Raw genomic sequence first — 21,641 nt, forward strand, 5'->3', positions numbered from 1 at the left:
TTTCACAAACATCCCATACCACACCACCAAGGAAATGGGACGCAGCTTTCTCACAATTAGACATGTAGGCAAACTGTTGTACTTAAAGGTAGACTTTGCAATGATTGAAGAAAAAAAAAACACATTTTTGTCATGCAGTACACAGTATGTTAAACGTCAGTAGAATACTATATTATACTGTACAGATGATTTTTTTGGGGGGGGGGCTTGGGGGGACATGGAGGTCTGGCAAAGTAGACCTTGAAAGCTTGTTGGTCATTTATTTGACTCCAGTTAACAAAGAAAGTTAAAAAGAAGGAATTTTAAAGCTCTCGACTTCATGTGATATAAAGGTGGTATTTAAGGCGCAGGCAGTTGCTACAACCACCAGTGCAGATGTGACCGTTCCCATCGATCGCCTCTCTTGCTTTACTTGATTGTATGCTATTACCAGAGATGAGGACTCGAGTCGACTCGAGTCGCTGTTTTGATGACTTGTGACTTGACTTGACAAACATAAAAAAACTTGAGACTCGACTTGGACTTGGAAGTTAAAGACTCGGGACTTGACTTGACTTGAGACACGATGACTTGAATGACTTCAGTGTTATTTAGTTTATGTTTTCAGTTTGAATATAAAATTAATAATACTAATTTAAAAAAGTAATGTCGATAACACGGTAGGAGCGCAGGCTGAGAATGGCGTTGTCATGATTGGATCGCTACCCTGTCAATCAATCAGTCGTGCCCTCTCTACCTACCTAACATGTTTATTGGAGAATCACGCCCCTTTATATCATCCATCCATTTTATGTACCGCTGTATCCCCACGGGGGTCGCGGGCTTGCTGGAGCCTATCCCAGCTGTCATCGGGCAGTAGGCGGGGGACACCCTGAACCGGTTGCCAGCCAATCGCAGGGCACACAGAGACGAACAACCATCCGCACACGCACTCACACTCAGGGTCAATTTGGAGCGCTCAATCGGCCTACCAAGCATGTTTTTGGGGATGTGGGAGGAAACCAGAGTGCCCGGAGAAAATCCACGCGGACACGGGGAGAACATGCAAACTCCACACAGGGAGGGCCGGAGGTGGAATCGAACCCGCACCCTCCTTACTGTGAGGCGGACGTGCTAGCCAGTGCACCACCGAGCCGCCTCCCTTTATATCAGACATGCACAAACATGTCAGCGGAAGCGGTACCGCGAGTCATCACCTTCGGCTATCGTAATTACCTTTATGACGGCAAAAGACGGACAGCACAGTGCAAGATATGCAACAGAAACATTTCAGACAGCCAGACGACAACTTCAAACTTTGTCCGTTTGAAGTTTATAGAGCTCTGGTGTCTCCAGATGTTAAAGATGAAACATAAAATGTTTCTAATGCTCTTTAATGTGTTTCTTCTTTCAGATTTTTTTCAGATTATTTTTTCATATTTGCAACTCAAATGTGTCAGACACTGTCGGCAGACGTTCATTTGTTTAGATTGAGCTGTCAATCATTGTATGAGGTAATTTCTTTTTTGTTTGATTCCATGGTGTATTTTACTGAATATCAGTAATTACAGTGCAAATCCAAATTATTGTCATATTTTTTAAACAGGTTCGACACATTGGACAATGATGGTTACTTAAAGTTACTTATATCTTGTCTTTTCACGTTACTAAGATCAGATTCTGCGGGTAAAATTGCAATAATAAGGTGACTTGACTTGGACTTGACCTATTTAAGGACTTGACTTGGACTTGACCGATTTAAGGACTTGACTAGACTTGCCCAAGAAAAAAATGACTTGGGACTTACTTGAGACTTGAAGGTTAAGACTTGAGACTCACTTGAGACTTGCACATGTGTGACTTGGTCCCATCTCTGACTATTACCCCCCCCACAAAAAAACAACATCAAACCATGAGCATGTCATGCAAGTAATGTAATGTAGCTGCTTTTTGCGTGCCTCCGAGCACGAGTGTTAGTGAGTTGGGAGCATTTCTTTGGTTTTTAAATGTTGTCATTGTACATTTTTTAGTAATATTGGTAAACAACTTTTACTTTGTCTCCTTTGTTTCTGAATATTATTGTTCTGTTGGTGAATGCTTTTAGATGTTGTCTTTTCTTGTGTAACCTTGTGGCTTGTGTATTAAATGTGCTACAGTATATACTAAATAAAGCTACTTTGCCTTACATACTCCATCTTAAATGTTACATTTGGTTTTTTTAAATTAACAGATAGGCCACGGTATTCTTAGATGAGGTAAAAAAAAAATGTCATGTGGATGTAAAAATAGTTTATTCTAGGATACCCACTTTCCTCCCACATTCCAAAAACATGAATGGTGGGCCGATTGACCGCTCCAAATTGTCTATGTGTGAGCACAAATAGTTGTTTGTCTACTAAACCTTACCCAAAACTCCCGTAGAAAACCCACGCAGGCACAGGGAGAACATGCAAACTCCACACAGGGAGGCGGAGGTGGAATCGAACCCGCACCCTCCAAACTGTGAGGCGGACATGCTAACCACTGCGCTAGCGAGGCACCACGCAAGATGATAAATTTTCAAAAAAGGACAGATCCAGGGATGAGAAAGGCAAATGTGAAAAAGCACGGAAAAGTAGCGGGGGGGATATACGCTGTCGCGGCGGGCGGGGGAATGCCCGCGAGAGTCACCGAGGCTAACGTTGCCCGCTCCCCCCCATATATATAAAAAAAATAATTTTCTCAACGGATTCACACGATTTACGCAAATACTTTAGACGGAAAAAAACACGTAAATCCGCGGAAAATTCTCATCCCTGCAGATCGAAGCGAAGTCAGTCAAAAGCCAAAGAACGATCATAGTGGAGATCGAAAACTGGCAGAAAAGCACACCTTAGGAGCGACGAGCGAAACCCGTTTATTTCCGTGCTGAGTCACAAGTAAAAAGCGGAAATGACGTCTATTTACACTGTGACATCGATGTGGGTCGCAGGTTCAATGAGAATATTTAAACGTGAGTAACTCTGTCTGTTGAGACATGTAAACAGGTTATTTCAATAGTTCCAGACACCCAGATTCTGATTTTAACCCAAATATTGACTACATGTAAATATAGTCTATGACAATCAATGTTAAAGAAAAAGATACGTCAAGAGTCCCTGCAACTCAAATCAGGAGATTCACGTGCGCTGCAGTGTTTAACCTGATGATGGCGCCACACAGACAGCTTTTTCTTCAAACTTCAAGCTTTCCATAAACGTACCTTTTCCGAAATAACGATGAAGACATGTAGAGTTTTAGTAAACACCCATTTATACGGTTTATCCGCAAGAAAAAAAGTGTTTTGGTGGGTGAGTACTTATTTTTAATAGTGTAACTGTTTAGTCTCTGGCATGATAGCGTGTTAATACGTGTCGGCCTGCATTAATTTTAGAATGAGATGTTAAAGCATTTCTCTGAGCCCAGCGCTATCTTTGGCCATGTTGCTGTAAACTGCCTTATAAACCATCACCACGTCTAGGGCTGATGGTCGAAGTTTAGGGTCTTCTGCCTTACATGCCTTATGAATTTGAAAAAGATGGAAGTGGATCAAATCCGCTCCAGCCACTCTTCCTATCAGGAATTGTACCACATCTGGGATCTTCCAGATATCTGTCTTTTCATCATACTCATGCATGAGATCATCTGAAAAAGGCTTCCCTATATTATTGAAAGGCCATAGCTGCTCAGGAGCCACAAAAATACCACTAAGCTCCCTGTGGCCACATTTGACCCGCAAACCCCTGGATACGTCCACTTCAGGTAGTGCATCCAGGTCATTCACCACCAGGCGAAAGTCATTTGTGAGCAGAAACTGGGAGAGAGTTTTCTCCAGGGTGTTGGAATCACACATTACCCTCAGACCAGCTGGACTGTTGTGGAGGTAATGGAGGATGGAGACGTAGTCTATCGCCAACAACAGCCGCGTCTGCCAAATATTGCGATGTTTTTGCTGCTCCTGGGCCAGAACTGCGTTCAAATTTAGAAGTGAGCCCAGTGGATGGTACTCTGTGACAAAGGTATGGTCTTCAAGGCAAAAGCCTACCAACTGTACCACCAGGGGACCCTGCAATGCCTTTAACATCAAGAATCCGTGGAGAAAATCCTGAGAGTAATTCAGAGACGACAGTTTGGACACAGCAACCTTTTGTCCCTTCCATTCTGCCAAGTAGACCTAAGGGGGAGAAAAAAACCCCCCACATGTAAGAGTTTGGGACTACCATGTATGTTATATAACAGAACTTGCGTTTGTTTGATTACTGATCAACATCAACGTTTAGTCTAGAATTATCTGCAGTTCCCCAACATATGAATATTTGTCTGTCTGTCTGATATGAGATACTGGAAGAAGTATGGGACCTAGGATTTTAATGTACCGTATTTTCCGCACCATAAGGTGCACTTAAAAGCCTTTAATTTCCTCAAATCACGAAGGTGCGCCTTTTAATAAGGTGCACCTTTTGTGTGGACAAAATTCCAAAATCTGTAAAGTTGTTTTGTGTGGATTCCGTAATATACAGGCGTAATATGTAGACCCGATGAACCAATCAGAGGACATTCAATTTTACGTACATCAGGGCAAAAAAAACTGAGGATTGTACGCAACACGTAGAGCGTACCTCCGCCGCCGTTGATAAATAAATATTATCGTTTGTGCAAATCTGTAAAGTTGTCTGTGTGGCTTCCGCCACACAGAGACGTAATACACTGGCGTAATGTGTAGACCTGATGTAGATCGGGGCGTTAAACCAATCAGAGGACTATACATTACACGTAGAGTACGTACCTCGGCCGCCATTGATAAATAAATACTATTTAAGCAAACAGCATTATCACCCTCTAAAATGGCATAGACAAAGAGACATGCTTACGAGGCACAATTAGAGCTTTCTGGAAAGCCAGGATCATTGCAAAAGAGCAACTTTACAATGATGAGAGGGGACGTAGCATGTTTAATGGCGGACTTGCCCAATTGTTTAATTTGGATACAGAAGTTGAGGATTTTGATGGTATTAATATCAATTAACAATGCGAGTACAATACAGTACATGATTAAGTAGTAGAATTAAGTACAACAGAACTGACTGCATTGCTCCTGTGATTTTTTTTTTCCCCCCCCCGTAATTCATGGCATGCACTAAATACCGAAAAGCCCCCGGAATTGAGTCTGCGCCTTTTAACCCGAAGCGCCTCATAGTGCGGAAAATATGGTACACAAAATTGCGCAAGTATTCACTCACCTATTTTTGTTAATCTAAATTACATCCCATTCTTAAGCCATAGGGTTTATCGTGCCTTCGCAAATATAATAGCGTCAATACTATGGGAAGACTTTCTTTCTTAGGAATGTGGTTAGAGGAATTTTTAGGAAGCACTGTATATTACAGGGCAGCACAGTGGCACACTAGTTTGGTCATTGTAAAAACAGATGTTTTCAAGTGTCTTATTTTGTATTGTATTATTTTACATCATAAGTCTGCTCTCATAAAGGACTACAGAAATCATAATGTTTATGATTATGATGAGAGGCTGAACTAAAAGGATTTGGACAATTTCAGGGTTATACAATGGTCATAAACCAGGGGCAGGAAACCCTGGCCCCACAAGAGCCGTATCCTGTTTTCCAAGATGCCTCGCTGCAACACACCTAATTCAAAATAGTATCAGGATCATTTCAGGTTCCTAACATGGGTAGGTAACTCCGGTCCTCGAGGGCCGGTGTCCTGGATGTTTTCTTTGTCACACTTAAGAAAGAGGTTTAAGAAAGGTTGGTGACCCCTGCTCTATACTGAAATAGTTGCCAATTAATTTTGGAAGAGAGTGTTGAATGAAATGAATTAAGATTATTGGTTAAATGGCAAGTGAGTTGACACAATAAAAGAGACAAAATGTTTCAACTACTACTGTACCTTCTTCACTGCTCCCTGACCGATGAGTTTTAGTTTGCGAACCTCCGCCTCTATGAGGGGACAGTGCAGCCAAGGGGTGCAGTTCTTCATCGTTGGCATTTTAAAGTGTTGAGCAACACAACCCGTATGGGCAGTGACTGGGTGTCCACCTGACTGATACACAGAATCCAAATACAGATAGATCAAGACGTTGCTGAGGAGTAAAGCTGCAAGACAGATCACCACCACAGGAGTACTCTGGTACAATGAAGTGTTGCATCGACGCCCCATGTTGCACTGCAATCAAACAAGGAAACAAAGAAATAAATAACAAGATGGAGCAAATTCAAACTTCCAATAAGCTGCAGCATCATAAAGAGCAAGTGTAGATGTGCCAAACAAACCTTTATAAAATGTTGGGATTTAATTTGTTGTGAAGGTATTCTTTAAGAACAGTGGTTTTGAAAAACTCTACAACACCAGACAAATTGTGTAATGCTAACAGTTACAATTGCTAGCCAAAACAAACGGAACTATATGGCTCGTGGTTAGCTTTTGCAATATATCAATTTATATTAACGTTTAACGTTTGAATTTTTATTATAATTTGTTAGTTTATGTTTAAAGGATAAATCAAGCTTCCAGTTTCAGAGCCTAACTTATAATAAGATAACAAAACGCAGGGGGGAAACGGGAGAACGGAGTAACTCATGCAGTCATTGAAAAATATGGAGCAGATCTATCTGCGATGCGCTATCAGCAATAGAACCAAAATAAGTGTGCTGAAACTTGTAAACCCAATCAGATAGAGCAGATCTATCTGCGATGTGCTATGAGCAATATAACCAAAATACGTGTGCTGAAACTAGTAAACCCAATCATCTGCCCAATGATCTGACTTTAGACTGCCTTCTTGAATTAGCACAGTTTCAGAACGGTAACCGACGTAACTCCACACAAATGTTAACTTACCTAGAATCCCGTTGTGTTACATAGTACTCACAACACAGGAAAAACATCTACGTACGACCCACTTGGTAACTATTGACACTGAAGCGTTTATGAAAAGTTGCGTTCCACTGACAGGAAACCGGAAATAAAGCACAATTTCCCGTAAAACCTTCACAAGAAAACCAAAAGCTATGTATGGCTTCGCCTTTGGTGGGGGATTTCTTTGTTAGAATAGGCCTCTTTGGCACTTGTGATTCGCTAAGTAGCTTGAACTATGCCTTTATGGCGCTGTAACATTTCTCTTGCTTTTACTGGACTTCCCTTCTCTATGACACTCTTTGCACACATGTAGAACTTGATTTCAGTTCAGACTACAAGGTCACACATGATCACACAGGCTTGGCAGTCACTCCCTTGCAGGAGGGTGGCCAAGAGTAGTAAACAATAGAAACCTTGGAAGTGGGAGTTAGACCTTCTTCTGCAATCTCGCTCCAAAAAGCTGTGTATCGATCTTTCTGGCATACATTGAATAGTTAAACTGAGAAGGCAGCCTTCTGGTCATAGCTATTTGTATAGCGAGCATAACTGGGCCAAGAGCTAACATTTAAGGATTATTATTTGATTTTTTGGGACAGGCGTGTTAGGGCCAAAAATATATGTACAAATAACATATGTACATCTTCTTTCGGCTGCTCCCGTGAGGAGTCGCCACAGCAGATCCCGATGACTTCAAATGGGTGTTTGCGTTTTACATTGCTTTTATTTTGAAATTGTAGGAACCCGGGCAGATTTGTGTATGTTTACTTACTGTCAAGTTAAATCTGATGGGCATGACCTAAGTTGCCGATTTACCGTCATAATATACAGTCGATTGGAGGATATCGGCGTGTAGGTAAGCTACCATTCGTATTTTCAAAACCTTAGTAAAACTGTCTGACCTAGCACAGAAGGATTCTTATGTGGCCAACGATGGATTACATGTTAATAATAGGCTGTTATGGCATTTTAACCTGTCTAATGCTATTTTGTCTACCATCATAAGAAGTTACATCGACTTGGTTTATTAATCGCATTTCAAATGGCATTGCTTCTATCAGGTTACACGCCCATGCGATGGGTTTGGATGGGTTTATTAGCGGGTATGTTGCAAGAATTAAAGATGGCTATTTTGTAGCATTAAGTACCGTCCTGTTTATTTGAGGTGTGACATCATGTCAGAAATAGCATTTGCAATTGATACATCATCACTGGTTAACAAATTCAATTTAAACCAAACAAAGCGTTTAATATTGAAAGTATGACTAGCTCAGCCAATATAATTTGTTGTTTATTTTGTAACCGGTTGCATTTTCAGGTTAGCTACATGTTTGCTCGGCTATGTACTATTTTAGCACGAAATTGAACCACAGTCCTTCTCCATCGAGATGCAGGCGTGATAATTTGCTTGTAGAGTGTGTAATCGGTAGGTTTGTGATTGTGTTTACTCGTGGACTACGTGCTGTGTTCCATGATCGGACTCAGCTCTGTTTCCATAGTTTCCTCCCGTCATCTCCCATTTGAATGTGATGTCAGAACATACTGTGCGGTTCAGTCTCCTCCTACCCTTCATTTCCACTTCACTGTTAGGGATGAGTCACACAGTGAGTCACGCTGATCTGTGCTTCGTCGATTATTGCTATTATCAGTGGGTTTGGTCGAAAATGTCGCATTCATTTGTACGTCCATTGATCACTTTTGTTACAATTGCTGGAATTACCAATTACCACAACCACTTGTACTGAGCTATAGCGTACAAATAAAACACACATTTTTCCCCCCACCAGCTCTACATACGCAGTAAATACAGATCCACTCACATTAAGTACAACGTTGTGCTCTAATTGCGCTGCAAAAAAAAAAACACCTGCCTTTAATCTAAAGGTGTATTTTTTGGTACCGTGGCATTTATAAAACACTGCCAAATAAAACGAGGATAATAATCATGTTACATAAATACCCATCTGTCACTCCAAACTGAGCATCATTGTCTTTGTAAAGATATATTTTCTTAAAGTTATCTTTACAAAGATTCAGCAATTAATACACTTATACTGTAAATTCTATACAGGAGGGAGGGATGAATGGATAATAGATGGATAGATAATCCAATGAGTTAAACATTTTACTGTATCTCTGTAGATTGAGCTGTTATAATGAATTGAGAAACCAGGAAGTAAAATGTTTTACCTGGTTAAAATTAAGGAGGATACCACATTTTTGTCAAACTGATACAAGTATGTTTCATCAATTCATGAGAACTCACTAACACCATTACCAAGTAACCCATACCTTTTGCGCTTTTGATACGTAAAATATGTATTAAACCAATGACGGAAAAATTTTAAGAAATACTTGCGTTTATTTCTGTTAAAAGGCAGGACTGTCCCTCTGTAAAACAGAAATTAAGCTAAAAATAAAATACAAACAACTCACTCTGATTTTGAAGTCATTTGTAATAAATTAACAATTCTTGAATCTTGAAACAAAAGTGCAAAATGAAAAAATTACAAGTTCATGAATTTTAGTCTTTGCTCAAACAAACTTAAGTATAAAATAACACAGGTTCACCTGTAAAGCATATCATGATGAAATCTAAAAACAGGGCTACTGCTGAAAACTTTATCAAAGGTATTTACCGTAATTTTCGGACTAAAAGTCGCTCCGGAATATTAAAGATTAAGATTAAAAGATTAAAGTCCCAATGATTGTCACACACACATCTGGGTGTGGTGAAATTTGTCTTCTGCATTTAACCCATCCCCATGTGATTTTAATCCATCCCCTGGGGGAGAGGGGAGCAGTGAGCAGCAGCGGTGCCGCGCTCGGGAATCATTTGGTGATCTAACCCCCCAATTCCAACCCTTAATGCTGAGTGCCAAGCAGGGAGGCAATGGGTCCCATTTTTATAGTCTTTGGTATGACCCGGCCGGGGTTTGAACCCACAACCTTCCAGTCTCAGGGCGGACACTCTACCACTAGGTCACTGAGCTGGTATGCTAGCGTGACATAAACACAAACGAAGAGCTGAGAACGGGCCTGACGTAACATTCAGAGTTATTCAAAAAAACTATTACATAAATAACACGTTTATAAAGCCATCTGTGTCACTCCAATTCATTAAATCCATCGATCGTCCTTTGTCAACAATGGGTGCGCGCCGCTGACGGCGCTTGCACTTCAAAATATTCCACAGGCCCATATAACGATATATAAATTAGATATCAAATAACTATTATATAAGCAATAATATTATCAAACCATCTGTCCATCGATCAAATTCCTCATCCTTTGTCAACAACGCCGCGCGTGCGCCCTGACGTCAGCCTCGTCGTTATTCCACAGATCTAATATATAACTATATTGTAGCGTTAACAAAGTACAAGGAAAGACGTGGGTTTGGTAAACGGCTCTTTATTTAACTAAACAAACTTCCAGGCGTGTGGCGGCGTGGACTTCCAGCCACGGAGGTGGAAGAGAGCGCCATAGAATAGGACCGGGCGTGCGTAAAAGCCATGACCGAGCTCGCCCCATCCACCGTCCCCGGACAGCCACCCGGCCGAGCGCCGGCCCCCGACTTCTGTCCACGGAGGTGAAAGAGAGCTCCGTAGAGTAGGACCGGGCGTGCGTAAAAGCAATAATAGTTTTTCAAACCTTCTGTGTCAGTCCAAATCCTTAAATCCTTCAAACTCTTCGTCCTCCGTGTCACTTAGAAACAAAGCCGCTCATGATGCCGGTAGTACGTGGGGCCCTTCGTCATCTTCGTCATCCCGTGATCAATCTTTGTCCTTTTTGTAAACAACCACCGCGCCGCGCTGCTGACGTCACTTGAAATTCAAATTACAGTAAACCCTTGCTACATCGCGGTTCGTTTATCGCGGTTTCACTTTTTTTTTTTTTTGAAGATTTTTGAAAAAAACCCCACATATAAGTCGCTCCTTATTATAAGTCGCCCCCCCACCCAAACTATGAAAAAACCGCCTTATAGTCCGAAAATTATGGTACTGTATTTCAAATCAGGTGATCAATATTATGCATATTGCCTAATATGGTTGTATTATTGTATATAGTGAAATGTGCGACAATTAACAAGCTTTGTAATTCCAATGTAAAGTGTTTAGTTTTTGTTCTCCAAATTAGTTTGAAAGTTATACCATCATTAATTTTCTCAGTTTGTTTTCTTCTCAGCAAGCAAACTGGTTTCATTTAGTGCTGTGATACCTCAAAAAAGCAAACATTATAATGAGTTCATGACATTTTAATTCAAATATAAATGTATTTGAGGAACCCGCATAGTGCTGGGAAAAGCATAGGTGTATCTAGCTGCACTTATGTAGGGAGAAAATATTTACTTGAAAAAATAATTTCACCATCATTCAAGCATACATAAGCGCACAACCAGTGTTCCATCTCTGGAGAATATTCAAACCGTTTTAAAACAAACAACGGATGTCCTTCAAGGTTCAAAATTTTTTATTGGCCATGTTTGAGAATGCCGAACAAGGAATTTGACTTCGGTATATCTCAGCCTCTGTTCAACATTTAGGTGACTAACAACACTCAGGACATGTGCGAAAATTGACAATATTCTCAAACATCGCCTGATCTCCCAGGAGGGCAAGGAAAAACTCAAAACTCCTACTTGGGGAAATGAGAAACCTTGAGAAGAGACCACAGATGGGAGGATCCCTCTTCCAGGATGACCAAGCTACAATGGATGCAGAGTGGACACATAGTACACATAATATAGACAATTCAAAGATAAAGCATCGAGAGCAGGATGTTATTGCACAGCAATGTCTGCTGGAAATGTTTCATAATCATCCAACTATCCGTCCAATCTTTGAAGTACAACACATTTATGCGATTGACATTGCCTCGACTGTGTGATGTGGAGTAATGGCTATTACTAAGTGCATCTTCTTGCCTAGTTGGTGGAGCCTCAACCAACAAACAGCTCAACATGCCAATGGAGTAATAGAGTGAGTGCCTCCACCTTTGGATGCGCTTCCCTCGTCTCCTGACTTTTCAAGCAAAGTCAACTAGGTAAATACCGTAATTTACGGACTATAAGCCACACCGGACCATAAACCGCACCAGCTAAAATCCGGAAATATTTTAGTTTATTTCTTATACAAGCCGCACCGGACAATAAGCCGCACGTGCGCACGAGTTATTTACAAAGAAAGATAGTACACAGAAAGCCTTTTTAACGTTTTAATAACATACTTTAACATCTCTTTCTAAACGCTGCCTGTGACGCAGCTGTAGTACCGCAGCAACACGGAAGTGTGCACGCGAGTTCTTTACAAAGAAAGACGGTACACAGAAAGCCTTTTTAAAGTTTTGATAACATACCATAACATTTCTTTCGAAACACTGCCTGTGACGCGACAGTAATACCGCAGCAAGACGGAAGTAACACAGCACTAATAGGGCTGGATTAAAAAAAAAAAAACATACCGGTAAAAGTCACTGTGACGCGGCGATAACACAGCAGCAACACGGTAGCACAGCACTAACAGGGCTGGTTAAAAAACATCCTCTTGTGCACTGAAACCATCGAAGTCTTCCTCCTCAGTGTCCGATTGGAATAGCGTCAGATATCCTTTGCCACACACTTGGTCAGTCTCTCCTTCATCGTCGCTTTTATCCATTTCTTTTAGCATTTTCCATGATGAGGGTCTGTTCATGCTAATTTTATTCATGCACGAAGCGCTAAGTTACATTAAACTAGTGTGCGACACGTATAGCTCCAGAGTAGACGTGACCGGGAAATAAAGAAAAGGGTGACGCAACACCAATGTCATCAACATCGACTGCCTTTAACTTAAAAGCGGCATCATATGCAATTCTTTTGTCGCCCATAATGACGGTTTGTGTATAAAAGCTTCCTTTCTTCAGTAATGTCCATCTTGATCTCATTCTGTCTATTCTTTGTGTGAATTAGACGGCACTATTTACCTGGTGGACATGCGATCAACACACCACTCTTCTCCCCATTGACCGTGTCACATACAGTGCCTTGCGAAAGTATTCGGCCCCCTTGAACCTTTCAACATTTCGCCACATTTCAGGCTTCAAACATAAAGATATAAAATTTAAATTTTTTGTCAAGAATCAACAAGTGGGACACAATCGTGAAGTGGAACGAAATTTATTGGATAATTTAAACTTTTTTAACAAATAAAAAACTGAAAAGTGGGGCGTGCAATAAAAAAGTTTAAATTATCCAATAAATTTCGTTCCACTTCACGATTGTGTCCCACTTGTTGTTGATTCTTGACAAAAAATTTAAATTTTATATCTTTATGTTTGAAGCCTGAAATGTGGCGAAATGTTGAAAAGTTCAAGGGGGCCGAATACTTTCGCAAGGCACTGTATGTATCCCTCCGCCTCGCAAAGCGGTTGCCTCGCAAAGCGGTTGCCTCGCAAAGCGGTTGCCGCACAACAGCGGTCCACAGCGTTTTTACGAGTGTAGAAAAGTGATCAACTCCTCACAAAAATCATGAAAAAATCCATAGATAAGCCACACCGGACTACAAGCCGCAGGGTTCAAAACTTGAGCAAAAAGTAGCGGCTAATAGTCCGAAATTTACGGTACTGTCATTGTGACAGAATCTCTCTTTGTTTTTCAGTTTCACCCTTTCCAAAGTTCATGGCTGACAGCTGTTGTTCCATTCTTACAGGCATTAGGACCACAAACCATGATGGGCTACCCTAGTTTATGTGTGATACTGCTCGCATTCATTTGGAACATTTATGGCCAGGAAGCATTAAATCCACTTAATAGGTCTAAAAGGTAGGTAAAACCTCTTTTTCTTATTTTACATGTTTGCGAGGATCTATTTCGTAGTACTTGACTGATTTTGTTTCTTAAAGCTTAAAAAAACCATGATAGGTCCATGCCTTTTAAGACTGGCAGCGGACATCGTAGAAGAGCCTCTTACTTTTTCATCTCACAGTAGAAAAGAAATTAAATACCCTCTCTATGGAAATCGTTTTTTGTCAAATTATATTTTGTCAGTGCGTCAAACCGTTTTCAGAAAATAAAATAAAAAAATAGTAATATTACACTTGACTGTCACATTGGACTTTGCTAACTTTAATGTTACAGCAACTACCTGGTTCGTTTAATCAACAAGACCTCCAAATAGCCACCAAAATAACATACAGTATCTCACAAAAGTGAGTACACCCCTCTCATTTCTGCAATGTTTAAATTATATCTTGCCATGGGACAACACTGAAGAAATGACACTTTGAGACAATGTTAAGTAGTCACTGTACAGCTTGGATAGCAAAGTAAATGTATTGTTACTTCAAAGTAACTCAAAATACAACAATGAATGTGTAAAATGCCGGCAACAAAAGTGAGTACACTCCATGGTAAACTCCATGCCTAAAAGTGTTACGGCAGTGCTGGAAAATAATGGTGGCCACACAAAATATTGACATTTGGGTCCAATTTTGACATTTTCAGTTGGGGTGTACTCACTTTTGTTGCCAGCATTTTACACATTCATCATTGTATTTTGAGTTACTTTGAAGTAACAATACATTTACTTTGGTATCCAAGCTCTACAGTGACTACCGTATTTTCCGCCCTAAAAGGCGCACCTAAAAACCTAAAATTTTCTCAAAAGCCGACAGTGCGCCTTATAGGCCAGTGCGCCTTATATATGGATCAATTGATGAATTTGTTGATCCATACTGGTTGTACACAGTGCTCTGCCAAAATGTTTCAGTACGTTTTAGTACGACTAGTAAATTACAAGGTCGCATCGCTTCCCAACATTACGGCAACTGTAGTCAGGGGGCGTCACCGAATAGCTGTTGTACCCGCGAGGCTATTTCATTTAAAAATAGGCTGCTCTGTTAATGTTTCGAGTAAATCTACGGATCGATATGGAAGGGAAACATAGGTAAGTAGTACCAATGCGTTAGATCGAACTTTAGTCAGTTCCGATCATTTTATAGGAGATCGTTTGAGAAACGCGATTGTTTACACTTTGCTGAGGCTCATGGGAGATTGCGAGCTGAGGCTCGTGAGACTTTGCGGATGGCTAATGCTATTGCGATAGCTGCTATACGTACCAGGCTATTTCATGTCAAAATAGGCTGCTCTGTTAATGTTTCGAGTAAATCTACGGATCGATATGGAAGGGAAACATAGGTAAGTAGTACCAATGCGTTAGATCGAACTTTAGTCAGTTCTGATCATTTTATAGGAGATCGTTTGAGAAATGCGATTGTTTACACTTTGCTGAGGCTCATGGGAGATTGCGAGCTGAGGCTCGTGAGACTTTGCGGATGGCTAATGCTATTGCGATAGCTGCTATACGTACCAGGCTATTTCATGTCAAAATAGGCTGCTCTGTTAATGTTTCGAGTAAATCTACGGATCGATATGGAAGGGAAACATAGGTAAGTAGTACCAATGCGTTAGATCGAACTTTAGTCAGTTCCGATCATTTTATAGGAGATCGTTTGAGAAACGCGATTGTTTACACTTTGCTGAGGCTCATGGGAGATTGCGAGCTGAGGCTCGTGAGACTTTGCGGATGGCTAATGCTATTGCGATAGCTGCTATACGTACCAGGCTATTTCATGTCAAAATAGGCTGCTCTGTTAATGTTTCGAGTAAATCTACGGATCGATATGGAAGGGAAACATAGGTAAGTAGTACCAATGCGTTAGATCGAACTTTAGTCAGTTCTGATCATTTTATAGGAGATTGTTTGAGAAACGCGATTGTTTACAGAGGGCTCGTTGGTTATTGGCTAGTGGATGCATACCGCAACCCTAGTCAACCTCAGTTTGATGCAGTATAGCTTCTATTTTATGCGCCTTATAATCCGGTGCGCCTTATATATGGACAAAGTTTTAAAATGGGCCGTTCATTGAAGGTGCGCCTTATAACCCGGTGCGCCTTTTAGGGCGGAAAATACGGTACTTAACATTGTCTCAAAGTGTCATCTCTTCAGTGTTGTCCCATGACAAGATATAATTAAAACATTGCAGAAATGACATGGGTGTACTCACTTTTGTGAGATACTGTATTTCATAAGAAATTAGATCGCCATTTTTCCAAAAGTAATGTATAACCATATACGTACATGACTATAGTTATCTGTGGAATACTTAAAATAGCATGATACAGCTCTTTTAATGTGCAGTGATGCGCGTTATAAGTGTGTGCCCTATGTATGGACATTTCTAAATATAGACCTTTTCATTGCGACTGTGTTTTGTTATCCCGTGCACCTTATGGTCAGAAAAATAAGCTACTTATGCTAAGAAACTAAACTTTTTCTAATTTGATTGTGGATACCTTCAATGAAAACTGAGAGTCTGCGCTTTGTAAATGTCCACTACATAACTGTAATTGGGATATTCTTCATTAAACATGTATAAAATTCAAAATGTGTAGGTGTCCTAATATGTATTAGCCAGATATAAATCCGATACATTTGTATGTCCATAAGGATTCAGGAAAGTGCTGGATCAGATTTCAGTGATTGTTTGCCAAGGGCAAATGGGCCACAGATCTCCTCAGACTCTCCCAACTTCTCTATGGCTCTTCGGATGCCTGGGGTCATCCCAGTTAAGGTAGGCATGCTGAATTGAAAAACCCAACTGTATAAACTTTCACTTTCAATTCTGCATGAACTGTAGAGATTGGTTGATGAACGATTTTGCAGTAAATTGATTAAAGACCCTGTAACATGACAAAAAAAGTATTGTAAATTTGACACACCACAAATAAAAGTTTTATTAATAACCCTGCCAAATTTTAATGAATAAAACCAAAATATAAGGCTCCAAAATCATAAAGAATAGAGCCCGTCTTCGTCTGCAAACCTGCTTAGGTGTGTCCATTTAGGCTCAACTTCAGCTGTCAATCAAGTATGTGCCTGCTGCGGGATAGTACGATTTTACCGTCCTTTGCTTCTGTTCAAATTTATTGGGGCACTAGCAGAATTGTCGCTGACAGTGAACTGTGAGGCAGCCACAGCAGCACAATGCACTGATCTCACTGGCTGATATTTATTTTCCTTCCTCCTTCATGCCTCGCAATGTCGCGGCCAGCCAGCGAGCACTCTGAGACAGTTTACTACTGCTTTTTACATGCACTTAACACACACAAAAACTGTTGCCAAAATGGAATAAAGCTTAGAGAAGCCTCTTTAGCTCCTTCATGCAAGATTTACAATAACTATGTGTGTCTATATGTATATGTACCGTATGTATGATTTTATTTTTATTTTATTTTTGTAGTCCGACACTTACCTTTGCATGTCATTTCCTGTGCCAACTACCGGGAGTCGTGCTGCATATGTCGGTGAGTATCTTTCCTATCAAACATCTACTCAAAAATGTTGTTTTACTGGTTGACTTTAGTTGATCCCTTTTGTAGCCCTTGCTCAGCATTACATTTTTATAAATGCATGCATTACAAATTACACCAATAGTAAATAGGAAATTGAGTTCACTTATATAGCGCTGTATCCAAACCAGTGCAATAAGGTATATAATAATAAGGTGCAATAAGGTATGACATCATGATGTGAAAATAATTATCTAATGTTGTTACAAAGTCATTTTACTGCCAGGCCAAGTTCAGGTTTGTTTCAATAGAGGATTTTCATCATATCACAGCAGGGATTCCAAATTAAAAGTTGCGATTCACACACCCATTTTATTTTAGTGACTGACTGTGAGTAAATTCATTGTCAAATGTGTTTTGGTCTGCTGAAAGCAAGGTTGAACATTTGGGCCATTATCAAAAGCTATGTTTATTACAAACACAAAACTGTTTATTACCAAAAGAAGACCAAACCTACAGCATAGGGATGGTAGCGCCATTCTCAGGGGCTGTTTTTCTTCACCTGTATCTGGGGTCCTTAGTCAAGGGGTAGGGAATTATGATCAGAAAAGAATTCTTGAACTTTATTTGGTGTTAATGAAAGGCACTTTAAATTTTGGCAGGTGTGTGGTGGTAACCTCCATTTAACATGAATTGGAATGTAATTGGTGAATTTCATAGCCTACATTCGTGTGCACCCTTGCGCAACCACATTAAGTTTTTTTTTTAAAATTGCGCCGCCTCATACTGTTTGTATATCAGAATACGTGTTTTATATCCATTATATATATCCACTCTTGATGAGAGTAATTTACCACCACAGCAAATTGTATTTATATTAAAGATTATCTTCCAGAAACACTAAATGAATATGATCATTATATGATCTTTTTTTTTTTAAATTTGCATTCATGTCTTTGAATTTTTATTTTTTTTTTCAACTAGCATCTCTGTTTAACCGTGTTCTTTTTTTCATGCTTTCCCATTTGAAGAGACTGGTGTCTAAATATCAGTCCTCTAATGAATTATGTTCTTTATGAGTGTAGGATCAAGGCGCCATGAAAAACAAATGCGTTTAATGCAAAATCTGGTTAATCAGTATTATTTTAAAATTGTATGCTATGTATACAGTATAAGTACCGTATTTTTTGGACTGAAAGTCGCTCCGGAATATACGTCGCATTAGCCATGAAATGCACAATAAAGTGAAAAAAAACCATATATAAGTCGCTCCGGAGTATAAGTCGCATTTTGGGGGAAATGTATTCGACAAAATCCAACACCAAGAACAGACATGAACGAGCAACAACAGGCTAAACGATAGGCATGCTAACGTGACATAAACACAAACGAAGAGCTGAGAACGGGCCTGACGTAACATTCAGAGTTATTCAAATAACTATTGCATAAATAACATGTTTATAAAACCATGTGTCACTCCAATTCATTAAATCCATCGATCGTCTTTTATGTCAACAATGCCGCGTATGCGCCGCGCCGCTGACGTCTAAATATTCTAAATATTCCACAGACCCATATAACGATATATAAAGTATATATCAAATAACTATCATATAAACAACAATATTATCAAACCTCCATCGTGTCTCTCCAAATCATTAAATCCATCGATCAAATTCCTCGTCCTTTGTCAACAACACCGCGCGTGCGCCGCTGACGTCAGCCTCGTCGTTATTCCACAGATTAGTATATAACTATATTGTAGCGTTAACAAAGTACCAGGGTTTGGTAAACGGCTAAGAGTTCAACGAGCCAACAACTACTGAACTGTAACGATAAAAACATTTACAACTTGCTACACGAAATAAAATATATCAAATAACTATCATATAAACAACAATATCATCAAACCATCTGTGTCACTCCAAATCATTAAATCCATCAATCAAATTCCTTGTCCTTTGTCAACAACGCTGAGCGTGCGCCGCTGACGTCAACCTCGTCGTTATTCCACAGATCTATTATATAACAATATTGTAGCGTTAACAAAGTACCAGGAAAGATGTGGGTTTGGTAAACGGCTCTTTATTTAACAAAACAAGAGTTCAACGAGCCAACAACTACTGAACTGTAACGATAAAAACATATACAAGTTGCTACACGAAATAAAATATATAAAATAACTAAAACAAATAGTTCACCGCCACACGGCCCCAAGCACCGGCGTCGACTTCCAGGCGTGTGGCGGCGTTGACTTCCATCCCCGGAGGTGGCACGTCCAGCCACAGAGGTGGGAGAGAGCTCCATAGAATAGGACCGGGCGAGCGTAAAAGCCATGTCCGAGCCCCATTCACTGTCCCCGGACAGCCACCCGGCCGAGCGCCGGCCCCCGACTTCCATCCACGGAGGTGAAAGAGAGCTCCGTAGAGTAGGTCCGGGCGTGCGTAAAAGCCATAATAGTTTTTCAAACCTTCTGTGTCACTCCAAATCATTAAATCCTTCAAACTCTTCGTCCTCCGTGTCACTTACAAACAAAGCCGCTAATGATGCCTGTAGTACGTGGGGCCCTTCGTCATCTTCGTCATCCCGTGATCGAATCCTTTTGTCCTTTTTGTAAACAACCACCGCGCCGCGCCGCTGACGTCACTTGCAGTTCAAACTACAGTAATTCCTTGCTACATCGCGGTTCATTTATTGCGGTTTCACTTCTTTTTTTTTTTTAATTTTGAAAATTTGTGAAATAAATCGCATATAAGTCGCTCCTCAGTATAAGTCGCCCCCCCACCCAAACTATGAAAACAAAACATGACTTATATTCTGAAAAATACAGTACATATTCCTATTTAATCATTCTAACCAAATGTTTTTCCTTCTCAGTGGACTTCATGCCTCAGGCCAGTATGAACACAGTCCATCACATGCTGCTGTTTGGCTGCAAGACCCCCGTTTCCATCACCAACTACTGGTAATACCTAACATGGTGTTAGTTTTTCACATGTTCATTGTATATTTATTATTATAGCCAGGGGTGAACATAACAATTTGGGTGTGCTTCTCAAAGATGTCATTTTAATATTAATGAACTTTTTTCATTTTTTTCTTGGTCTCTATTTTGTCATTACAACAATAAATACAAGCGTTACACAGTGACAGCTTATTAAAACAATATAATATATTTTATAAAATACATTAAATTCATATTTATTCATATTTTACACTGTTGAGCTCCATGACCCATTGAAAATGTATTTGCCCACAGTGGTCATACTTGCAGTATGGGACCCTGTGCATTTTGTTAAATAACAAAATACATAGTACGGGCAGGTGCTGTCTGATGAGTTGTAGAAATTTGCAATGGTGGCTTGAATAGGTTGTGCACCAATTGAAGGGTGCAATGGTTATTGTCCAGGCCAATTTCATTTCCATTTTTTAAACATTTCATTTGGTCAAACACAACAACATAATGCCTGATTTTCACTCATTTCAAAATAATGTTTTGCTTTTGTTGCTTTCAAGACATTTTAGGCATCACTGTGAATTTTTCTTCAAGGGTACCAACACAGCAGATTTTTGTTGTGTGAGTCTGTTGTCTTTGAATGACTGACTTTGACATTTTCATTCAAGGGACTGTGGCACTACACGGGGTACTTGTGTTGATGAAACATCCATTTTGTATGCATGGGCTCGAAATGCACCACCAACAAATCTACCCAAAGGTACATTTTCCAAGAAATATTGTCATGCAGCATGTATGAATGTACATGAGCCTCACCCTCAGAGTATGTCATGACCTGGCCCAGGATCAATTTAAATGTCACTATAGTAAAGACTTGCTTGAGAATCCTTTTAGTCAAGTCAAAGTCTGCTTTATTATCAATTTCTTCACATGCCAAGACACAAAGAAATCGAAATTACGTTCTCACTATCCCACGGTGACAAGACATAGCACACAATATACATACAAGTAAACAACACAAAAAAAAAATAAAAACAAGGAGGCACAAACATTGAATAAATAAGAGTGATGAATAAATAACAAATAAACAAATAACATAATAAATAAGAGGAGCAAAAATGGAGCAAGTGTGCATACAGCAGACAGTCAGAATATAGCGCAAAAGTACAGGACGCTACGCAGAAGGGGGGAGAGAGTTCAGGATCCTAACAGCCTGGAGTATGAAGCTGTTGGTGAGTCTGGTGGTGCGGGAGCGCAGGCTCCTGTACCTCTTCCCAGAGGGCAGAAGATCAAACAAAGAGTGAGCGGGGTGACTCACATCACTCACAATCGTGGTCGCCTTGCGGGTGAGATGGGAGGTGTAAATGTCCTTCAGGGAGGGGAGTAAAGCACCAATAATCGTACCAGCCGTGTTCACTATGCGCTGCAGGGCCTTCATGTTGTATTCAGTGCAGCTACCACCCCAAACAGCGATACAGCGATT

The 21,641-nt window shown here is 40.2% G+C and overlaps 2 protein-coding genes across 4 annotated transcripts in view; one reads left to right on the forward strand and one right to left on the reverse strand.

Moving 5' to 3' along the window:
• Positions 1-2,862: 2,862 nt before the first annotated feature.
• pomk (protein O-mannose kinase) lies at positions 2,863-6,981 on the reverse strand. Its single transcript, XM_037265882.1, has 3 exons — positions 6,858-6,981; positions 5,907-6,182; positions 2,863-4,171 (listed from the first exon to the last, which is right to left on the reverse strand). The coding sequence occupies exons 2-3, from the start codon at positions 6,174-6,176 to the stop codon at positions 3,401-3,403; spliced, it is 1,041 nt and encodes a 346-aa protein (XP_037121777.1). The 5' UTR covers positions 6,177-6,182; positions 6,858-6,981; the 3' UTR covers positions 2,863-3,400.
• Positions 6,982-6,983: 2 nt separating this feature from the next.
• Positions 6,984-21,641, forward strand: part of pam (peptidylglycine alpha-amidating monooxygenase) — a 69,889-nt gene continuing 55,231 nt past the window's right edge. For all 3 annotated transcript variants that reach the window (XM_037265792.1, XM_037265793.1, XM_037265794.1), the window contains exons 1-7: positions 6,984-7,728; positions 11,804-11,918; positions 13,562-13,674; positions 16,361-16,484; positions 17,154-17,217; positions 20,080-20,167; positions 20,827-20,918. In XM_037265792.1, coding sequence (XP_037121687.1) covers positions 13,580-13,674; positions 16,361-16,484; positions 17,154-17,217; positions 20,080-20,167; positions 20,827-20,918 — 463 coding nt within the window. In that variant the 5' untranslated portion in view covers positions 6,984-7,728; positions 11,804-11,918; positions 13,562-13,579. The remainder of the gene's footprint in view (positions 7,729-11,803; positions 11,919-13,561; positions 13,675-16,360; positions 16,485-17,153; positions 17,218-20,079; positions 20,168-20,826; positions 20,919-21,641) is intronic.

This window comes from Syngnathus acus, chromosome 12 (assembly GCF_901709675.1).
Source record: "Syngnathus acus chromosome 12, fSynAcu1.2, whole genome shotgun sequence".
In the NCBI taxonomy this organism is placed as follows: Eukaryota; Metazoa; Chordata; class Actinopteri; order Syngnathiformes; family Syngnathidae; genus Syngnathus; species Syngnathus acus.

What these genes read in the sequence shown, in the direction of transcription:
- pomk (XM_037265882.1), bottom strand. Translation starts at nt 6,176, where the DNA reads ATGGGGCGTCGATGCAACACTTCATTGTACCAGAGTACTCCTGTGGTG. An exon ending in GTCAGGGAGCAGTGAAGAAG is followed by an intron (nt 4,172 to 5,906) that starts GTACAGTAGTAG and finishes TCTCCCCCTTAG; the next exon opens with GTCTACTTGGCAGAATGGAA.